Source organism: Cyprinodon variegatus, unplaced genomic scaffold, assembly GCF_000732505.1.
Source record: "Cyprinodon variegatus isolate N-32 unplaced genomic scaffold, C_variegatus-1.0 Scaffold738, whole genome shotgun sequence".
Taxonomy (NCBI): domain Eukaryota; kingdom Metazoa; phylum Chordata; class Actinopteri; order Cyprinodontiformes; family Cyprinodontidae; genus Cyprinodon; species Cyprinodon variegatus.
Window position 1 is genome coordinate 53,453 of NW_015151191.1, and position 9,936 is coordinate 63,388.

At 36.5% G+C, this 9,936-nt stretch overlaps 1 protein-coding gene across 1 annotated transcript; it reads left to right on the top strand.

Moving 5' to 3' along the window:
- The first annotated feature begins 1,232 nt into the window (after positions 1-1,232).
- On the top strand, positions 1,233-9,436 carry LOC107097972 (elongation of very long chain fatty acids protein 4-like). Its single transcript, XM_015395374.1, has 7 exons — positions 1,233-1,499; positions 3,744-3,835; positions 4,592-4,779; positions 5,278-5,358; positions 6,626-6,797; positions 6,895-7,022; positions 8,449-9,436. Exons 2-7 carry the CDS (start codon positions 3,769-3,771, stop codon positions 8,722-8,724), a joined length of 912 nt encoding a protein of 303 aa, XP_015250860.1. The 5' UTR covers positions 1,233-1,499; positions 3,744-3,768; the 3' UTR covers positions 8,725-9,436.
- The last annotated feature ends 500 nt before the right edge of the window (positions 9,437-9,936 follow it).

Genomic DNA, 9,936 nt, shown 5'->3' on the forward strand with positions numbered 1-9,936 from the left:
TTTACACACATAACAATGACACTAGCCAAACCAGTTAAAAAATAATAATTCTCAGCAGCTGCACCTGTTACAGAAAAAAGTCTGAAACTGAAAAGTGCACAAAATTATTCAATCACACAGTGTTCAGAAAGTGCATTTTCCTTTAATCTGCGCATAAGATGAATGACTGTTTAGGTGTCACTGGTGGTAGCACCGTATCGATACTTTTGAAAATGAGTATTGTATCCGGATACAACTTTTCAGTATCGATACTTTTTTGAGTATCGATACTTTTGACAACCCTAATATATATATATATATATATATATATATATACAGTAAACATATAAAAAATAAAAAATATAAAAATTCAAATAAATATAAATAAATAAAAACAATGGGGTGAAATATCCCTATTACAACAGTTAAATATCCCCAGGCTAGATTCAGTTACAGCATCTGATTATTTGCATCCAGATGCTAGTAAAGAAAAATTTGTTTTTTTATGAACTTTGAACAGTTTATGGCATAGTTCTAAGCTTATCTTTTGTATAACCCTTAGAAAAAAGTAGTCTGTTCAAGTATACTAAAAGTGCACTAATTTTATACATAAAATCAGGCAGTGCACTTAGAGTTTACTTATTCTAAACTATATTTCATATAGGTAACAATAGTTTAGTCAAGTGTACTTGACTATATTATTGTTTACTTTATTGTTTAGTAAAGAATACTTTAGTTAACTTAAAAATGTCCCAATTTAGTTTCAAAGAAGTATTACTTTAGTAATACTTCAAGTACACTAAAAGTACATTGTTAGTAATACTTTCTAAACCTATACTTAAGTATTCTTATTAGAATTTACTTCAAGTAAACTATTTTTTGCTAAAGGAATCCAAAATATTATTGTGCATTCTGTCACCAAAACTACTAAGCTATGACACAATGTGAAATTTGATCCTGAAAACAAAACCTCATTAAACAAAAGTAAATACCTTTTGAGAAAAAAATAACTAAATATTAAAATCTGTGTCAGTTAGAATGTATTGGTTCCTTTCAGGTCCTGTTTGAATTGATCCACATTTTAGATGCTTAACTAGTTGGTTTCAGGAATGACCGAATATCTCAGTGATTGGTGCAAAAGTCGAGCTGTAAATACCTAAGATTTAGAAAGGAGTGCGGTCTTATTGCCTCCTAGAGCTGCCACGCACCAGAGGCCGAACTGCGCATGCGCAGAGCTTCCATCCGTCTCCTCGGTGCCTAGGAGGTTGGAGGAAGATGATGCGGCCGAGCGGACCTCGTGTGCAGCGCGCCACTTTTTAGACGTAGATTTTTCACTTGCCTTGTCTAGTTTCTTGCCAAAAATTAGTTGCTGTTCAATGCGGAGGTGCGAGAGGAGCGAAACAGATTAGGTGCGACGAGAAAGAAGAAGAAGGAAAGGAAAGGTAGAAGTGAGGCGCAGTGAGCAGGGCTGGGCATCAAATTGCACCGGATGTCATTATACACTGTTAAATATCCAGGATGTGAGTATTTCCTAAAGCGTGTGTATTTGTGGCTTTTTCATTTGTGTATCTCAAACCTATTTTTTGTTTTTTTATATGTAGATATTTGTATATTCAAACCTGTTGAACTTAACTGTTCGGGTTAAATTGTAACTTTTCACAGAGTAACCTATTTTAACTCCTAATAATATTCATTATGTTAATATTTTATATTCTTAATTTTTCCTCTTATCTTTCACCACATCAGTCAACCACCTGTTAAACCTGAGGAGGAATAACTCCACTTCAGAGAGTAAACCATGGCAGGACTCCTCCTTAATACTATATTTATTACTAATAAGCTATGATTGTAATTTTCAGAGTTTTATGAACCAATTTCCCTAAAAATATATGCACATATTAACCGAGCAGGCTCTGTGTCTCTTTGGGCATTTGTACTTAGGCCCTCATCTAAGCTCATTGATCAATTGAATTTAAGCCTCTTGAGCAGCCAGAGCTGAAACCTGCTGACACATGCGCTCCAGTCTTTTTGTTAGGCTTCCCTCTCTCCCTCTCTCTTATCTGGCCTCTGTGAGCTCAACTACATCCGGATGCGTTACCATGCCTCATAAAGTGTCCATCCTTGCAGATTATTTTATCCACGTCTCTATGTGTAACTCTGAGCTAAAGTCCTCAGATCAATGCTTACATTGTTGGAAGGTAGTTACTGTATGCTTAGCTATTAATTATTTAAAGGGCATCTGATCTGAGTCATAGGATTAATAATAGATTAATATAAAGACAAAAGCTCTCTGACAGGTAGAAGCTGTTTGTCATGAAAGGCACCCTAATTAGTCTCAGTGAGGCCATATTCAAAGCTTGTACTCTATGGGGTCCAAAAGGATATGATTTATACTGTAGGGTGGGTCATCACAACTCAACTAATAACTGATAATACATCCTCCGTCGTTGGATATTTGTTAATTATGCATAACTGTTATCAAGGTTAAGTGATGGAAAGTGAAAATTGGGCGTCATCTTTGTTTGCCTCCATCCAGTCAGAATACAGAGCAGGGGAAGCCAGAGGTCACAGGGCAACCCCAAATATATTGCTGCTGTGCATGTAGAACAATCAAAAGCCCCTATTAATTAGAAAGAAATTGAAACCAATAAATTCCTTATTGGTCTGCTCTAAATAGCAAAAACAGGCAGGTCAAAAACTGAGTTTATTTTTAATTTTTTGTATTTATCCCAGGTGATCCACCAATAAACCCATAAAGACTGTAACCAGAAAGTACTTTGGGGCTAAAGGTTAAAGTTTGATCCAATGTAAGGATCTTGTTCCTCATTTTTTTTATTTTAAAGTAGGACCTGTTTATCACCTTTTACGGTATATACAAGAGCATTTGAACATACGACATAAAGAAATATTGGTTCTTTCTATATTGCCATAGTTAGCTCGAGTTAGCTCATGGATTTACCTTTTTTTAACATTAAATACATCCATCTAGGATGTAAAATTATTCTCCTATGAATAACACATGGAAAATCAGATCACAAGATATTCTTATACATTAATCAAATATTTGACGCTTCATATGATAATATGAAGCCCTTTCATCATAATATAGGCACATGTCAATATGATATTGGGAAAGATATTTTTTAAGTGTAACAAATTATCATGGCTATATCAAGTTATTTGAGTTTTGCCAACATAGTAAATATATATTTGTCAACCAGATTTTTGTGATTAAAGTGTCTTCTTTTTTGTGGTATATTCTATACATTAGCGCGTATTTGCAAGTTTCCAGTTGGTTTTTGCGCTGCTGCAAATACACCTTAATTTCCCTGCTGTGGGACAAAATATGTTTTTTCTATCTAGCATCTTCTTTTCTATTTATAGATCCTATGGTTGCTCTTCTGCTCTTTGTACATCATAAATGCACAAACTAATTTCTCCCCCTGTCACATGTGTCAGTTTGCATACACAATAAAACCCACTCACTCACCAAATCTAATTTAAAGTAGGACAAACATGTTTAGTGTGATGAGGTATTTGTTTGGCCAAAATAGTTCTTTATACTTCTAACTTCTTAGATTACTTTGTAGCGGTCCACTTAAAGCCCTGCTTTGTCATACATACCAAACCCACAATACACTGCAGCTGCAAGTAAAAGTATTGTGCATTGAAGATTGTAGGGCGTCGCCCTGTGTCCCTCTGATGGGGCGTGCATGACCTGTAATTTAATTTTTCTGTCTCTTTGCTGTTTTCTGTCTCCACAGTTTAATCACAACCAGCGGTGGAGCTATGGAGCTTGTAACACATCTCGTGAATGACACAGTAGAGTTTTATAAATGGAGCCTTACTATAGCAGGTAAGATGGTTTCACCAGTTGCTGATCCTCTCAAACTGCTAGTGTGGCTTGTCATTTATATATGGAGGAAAAAACACATTGCAATGCTTTTCTATGCTAGAGATTTAAAGCGACTGTTGATCTATGTTTGCCTCTAAACCAGGTTTTGCAAAGAGTTTTCAGTAACAGTTTCAAGTGTTCCAGTTATTTCACCAGACAGCTGATAAATTACTTATATGTGCTTTAATTACATTATAAAATGTATCGGAGTGGTCTAATTTCAAAAGAAATAGAAACAAAAGTGTCCTTGTTTCATAATGATCTGCTGAAATGTTGGGACCAATCAGCCTCGTTTCCTGGCTGATTACAAACTTCGCTAAATCCTTTTATTTTTCTTAGAACATAAAAGAGCAAACATTCATGGTGCTATAAGAGTTATAGTCATTTTTGAATCCAAAAGTAATAAGATTGTTCCCAGCCATGCAGGAGATGATAGCCTTTATCTGATTTTTTTTTTTTTTTTTATCAAGAAAATGCTTCAGAGTGCATTCTGTTTGTGTCTGTTTTCTAAACTGAAAAGTTTATAAGTTCCTCGTTTTGAGGTATTTAATTAGGAGATAAAAGGAGCTGTTAGTTGTGTTTTTTTCACCAAGCTGTTAAAGGGAACACTGAATGAATTCAGTCTCTGGTCATGTGACTAATTTAGTTCTGCTTTAATTAGATTTTTACACGGTTTAGATAAAATGTCAACTGACAAAATCTCCCAACTTTCTCCAGACAAGAGGGTGGAGAACTGGCCGATGATGGCGTCTCCCTCTCCCACCCTGGCCATCAGCTGCCTGTACTTGATTTTCTTGTGGGCGGGGCCAAGGTACATGCAGGACCGCCAGCCCTTCACACTCAGGAAGACCCTCATAGTGTACAACTTCAGCATGGTGGTCCTCAACTTCTACATCGCCAAAGAGGTTGGTGTCAATGTGGACAGATGCAATTCTTTTTTTTTAAGTTAAAGTCTGGCTAGGAATGTCAAACATCATTAAGTGATGAAAGGAAAACTGATCTCCATCTTTTAAAGATCCATTTTTAGCTGTTAGCTTTAAGTCATTGGCTTACTTCATCCAGGCATACTCGCCAAGCTTGATACATATCATAAGAATAATAATCAGTTCAGTTTATTCATTTAGAACCAGTTTTTGGCAAAAGCAATCCCTTAGCTTTTTACAAGAAAAAAAAAAGGTTAACCAAAAAAATCAAATTTTGTCCAAAATCAAATGAAATTGTTCGGTTGTTTATGTGCTCAAACTGAGTTTGGAATAATTTACAACAGAATGATTTAGAAATTTTTTTTCCTTAAACAAATTTTTTTTTTATTGATGCAAATGTGTGTACCGGTACATGCTTTATTGCCTTGGCTGTTCTTTCCCAACCTTGATCTAACTTTGCCATTTGCCCCCTCTTTTCAGCTCCTACTAGCATCAAGAGCTGCTGGGTACAGCTACCTGTGCCAGCCGGTCAACTACTCAAACGATGTGAATGAAGTCAGGGTAAGCTCCCTCGCATGCACCTTTCACTGAGCTAATGTGTGCACTCACCCCCATCACGTCTGCAGAAATTTGTATTCATTTAACAAATCTTGATGTTTACGTGGGTCAGCTATCGTGCATGCAGCATTTCCTGTGCCTAACAGGTGGGGTAATGCTGTAATCTTGTTGCTGACGTTAAGAAGATCACTAATTCTGCTGGGTATCAGAGTAGGAGAGAAACAGAGAGATGATGAGAGCCCGGCATTTCTAACTGGGCTGATTTTAGGACAAAGAGGGTGTGGTTATCAGTCACACCACGAGCTGGAACTCCACCCACTTTTGCAACTCACTGCTTTGGTGGGGCTGGAGTAGCTGTTGGGTTCAGAGATATCAGAGAATGGCCTTGTGGACCATGTGCTTGCCCAACATACATGGAATATTACAGCTTAATTAACAAAGAAAATAGATTGTTTGTGGCATATTTTGATGGAAGTTTTGTTTTGCAAACACCTCCATTACACAATGTTACATGTCACAGAATAGGACATTTAACATTCTACTAAGAAGTGACTGAATTATTGTGAAAGATCTTTTCATCATAAATAGATTTTTGCTTTCTTTAAACTGGGAATGTGAAGAGTAGGTGTTAGTAGTCAGTGTCTTATTTTTTCCTAGACACAAATCTGGACTGTCGTAGTCTGATATAAAACTGAATACATAACAAATATTTACTTTCAAAAGAAGGATTTTATTACTAAGCATTGAAATTATTAGATCAGAAAACAAAGACAACTACCTGAACACGTCTACTGTGACTGCTATTGTCCAACTACACTTAGATGACAAATGATGTAAAAACTACTGGATAAAATATTGTCTTCCCGTAAAGTGTGAAAGAAAAACATTGCTAGCTTGTGCTACTAAGGCTAATGTTACCTTAAGTAAACAAACCCTTTTTCTACTGTGAATTAAATCCATGAGCACAACCGACTAATTTAACATAACAGCATAATTTGATATCTTATTTCATCCTGGGGAAAAAGATTCGGTGAGGCCTTATCAGGATGTTATTGTAGCTATAGTTCAAAATGGTGGTTTCTGAAGATGATAGCAGTATTTTATCCTACCCAAAAATCTTAGCCTGTTTTTATGCCTGATCTTATGTTTTTTTATTTAGGATTATTGTATGACTTTCATTGTCTTCATTGATGCATATGCATATTTACCAGTAATATATCACTATACAGATATCTGCTGCATATATTCATTCTGCTTCTTATGTCTCCAGATAGCATCTGCTCTTTGGTGGTATTACATCTCCAAAGGTGTGGAGTTCCTGGATACAGTCTTTTTTATACTGAGGAAGAAGTTCAACCAAGTCAGCTTCCTCCACGTCTACCATCACTGTACCATGTTCATCCTCTGGTGGATCGGTATCAAGTGGGTCCCTGGTGGACAGTGTGAGTAAATAGTTGTAAATCCCAGAGTGAACCAGTCTTTTGTATTTTTTTTTTCTTTATTAAGTAACATTTAGAAAAATCTTGACCCTATCTACAGCGTTTTTCGGTGCAACCATTAACTCTTCCATCCACGTGCTCATGTACGGCTACTATGGGCTGGCTGCCTTGGGACCTCATGTGCAGAAATACCTCTGGTGGAAGAAATACCTCACAATAATTCAGATGGTGGGTAACACTTTTACAAATTAACCTTAGAAACAAAATTCTCCAAACTGTCTGGTAATAGAGTAGAAACTTCAGTTAAAATAAGATTTTTATTTTTCTACTCTTTAGATAATGATACAGAGTTTGTTATGGTAATAAACTATTCCTTTAATATGTAATTGCACTATGTCGTATTTTGGGTTGGGTGATAATCTCTTTTTCAGTTAAGAGCTCAGCTAGTAAAAATAAGTAATTTTATCTGAAATAAGTTGAAAAAATATTAACTTATAGTCATATTTTCTTTTTTAAATTAATCTCACCAATCATCAATTTAAACCGCAGTATGAGGCTCTGAATGATGTCATTTTTTTCAATACTTCAAATAAATAATATTCTTGGCCAGCTCAAAGCAAGCGCTAAGAATTTCTGTCATCCTCAGCCTTTCTTTTTTCTCTAAATAATTGAAAGCGTAAGAGATTAAAACTAAGGAACTTTGCTGTATATTAAGCTTAATTCAGCTCAAAGTTCTGGCTTCTGTCATGATTTCTCTGGGTGAACCACAGAGATTTCTCAACATTTTGTAAAAACTAAAAATCCTCACTGATACTGAAAGCATCTGATTTTGAGTCCACCTTCCTTCTTAAGATAATTCACTCAACAGAAGGGAAACAGAAGGGCTGCCGTTAGCTTCGGAGCTCCGCTAGTTGCTGCGGTCCTCTCACCTTCGCAATTTTTTTAAAATGATGCTTTAAATTGGGAAATGGGCCATAAAGTGATGCTTTAAAGTATAATGTTCTTGCCTCAAATTATCTTAAAATGTACTTTCATTGAACAACGGCAACAGAAAAGAGAACTTTTAACTTAATACTCAGAGCTCTGGGAGCGCTCCACTGAAAGCTGCTGCTGCCGCATTGCATTCTGGGACATCTGTCAGTCTGGAGAACTGAAAAGTCTGCTCTGATGCATACTCAGTAAATAGGGAGGGGCGGGAACATCATCCGGGACTTTGTCCTTTCTCCGTCTGCTGTTCTTGTGAATTGGAACAGTACTAGGGCTGATGCTGGTGACGTTTAACGACCACATGAGAGCGCACAAGTACACATATTGAGAAACGGCAACAGTTTTTATTCAATAATTTATAGCCAAAAAAAAAACCCCTCAAAATTTATAGATAGAGGATATTTACATTACATTTTGTTTAGTGATCAGTTTCAGGTTTAATTGCAGCAGTGACTGTTTTAGAGTCTGTATGCTTCAGTTATTTTAGTATTACATTAGTTGGAATAAATAACAAATATCTAATTTATTGTTTCAGCTCTAGCTACAGTGTAATATGAAGCTGGTCCCTGTCATGTTTTAACTGGATTGTTTCTTTTTTACGTTTTTGACAGTCAATTATAAATCTCAAACCTTTTCCTAAATTTGCACTTTTCTTGATGTTGAACAGATCCAGTTCCATGTAACCATCGGCCACGCTGGTTATTCCCTCTACACTGGCTGCCCCTTCCCCTGCTGGATGCAGTGGGCTCTGATCGGCTATGCTGTCACCTTCATCGTCCTCTTTGCCAACTTCTACTACCACGCGTACAGACGCAAACCATCACAGAAAGGCTGCAAGCCAGAGGCCAACGGCACTTCGGCCGTGACTAACGGTCACAGCAACATGGAAGAAGTGGAGGAAAATGGAAAGAAGCAAAAGAAGGGAAGAGCAAAAAGGGAGTGAAGAAGGAAGAGGCACATCCCTGGCAACAACCTGAAAGTTGATGAAGAAAGAGGGGAGAAATAAACCAGACAATCATCTGTGCAGATAATGTAGATTGAGGTGATTCGGGACCAACCTGAAAAGAACAGCGGGTGTCAGTGTGTATTTATGGGCAAGTCTGTAAAAGCTTCTGGTTTTTAGGTGGGAGACGGCTTTGGTGGTTGTCTCCATAACATTTTTTTTTTAAAGAAGAAAAGTAAAATGCTGATCAAATAGGCTCCATGCTATTCTGTCCAGCTGTGTTTTGGACCCTGTTAGGACCAAAATGTCACAGAAAATGCAAAACCTGCTCAGCATTCACGACCAAAATTCACCTTCAACTTTTGTACTCTGGATTCTAACATCGCTTTATCTGAATGCTCAAATAGTTAATGTGCTAATTTATTTGTTAGTGCTCTAAATAAATTTTGATTAAGTTACCATTTTTGTTATGCTATTTTTTCGGGGGGTGGGAATATTTGTGTTTACAAATGCAGTTGATTTAAATATGTTTATCAAGGAAACACATATAGTTTGCCATCTACTGTATTTACATTGCCTTGACAAAAGCATTTATACTTCTGCTTTTTTCTTCAGCCATCCGACTTTAAAACTTCATTTAGATTTTATGTAACAGATCAACACAAAGTTGCATGTATTTATGTAAAAGAAGACAAAAAGGTTTCTTTTTTAATTATCTCCACCAGCTTTGCAAAGTTAGAGTAAAATATTTACCAAGACGCTGTCTTTTATCTTAGCTCCCTGTACATAACCTCCTATTCTCTCTGACCANGTTGGAGTTTTCTCTAAAAGCTTTGCAAAGTAAGAGTAAAATATTTGCCAAGTCTCAGCTCTTTTAGACAACGTTGTCTTTTATCTTAGCTCCCTGTACATAACCTCCTATTCTCTCTGACCAAAACAAACGTATCCTAACATGACACTGCCACCACTTATTTTGTACTATGGGGATTTTGTCTTTTTGGTTTAGTTTAATCAATTTTCCCTCCCCTCACAGTGCTTTGCATGCAAACCCAACAGTTCAACCTCAGTCTCATCAGATCAGAGTAGCTTCTTCCACATATTTGCTGTGTACCTGTCATTGCTGATGACAGACGTCTTTCAAAAGTGGCTTTTTTTCCTTTTAATTTTATCATAAATGCAGTCTTATGTTGATGGGAAACTACAGCTTGTCTT

Bases quoted from the DNA above. Each gene is read 5' to 3' on its own strand.
- LOC107097972 (XM_015395374.1), top strand. From the start codon at position 3,769: ATGGAGCTTGTAACACATCTCGTGAATGACACAGTAGAGTTTTATAAA. The intron at 3,836-4,591 runs GTAAGATGGTTT...AACTTTCTCCAG, and splicing joins ATGGAGCCTTACTATAGCAG to ACAAGAGGGTGGAGAACTGG. The intron at 4,780-5,277 runs GTTGGTGTCAAT...CCCTCTTTTCAG, and splicing joins ACTTCTACATCGCCAAAGAG to CTCCTACTAGCATCAAGAGC.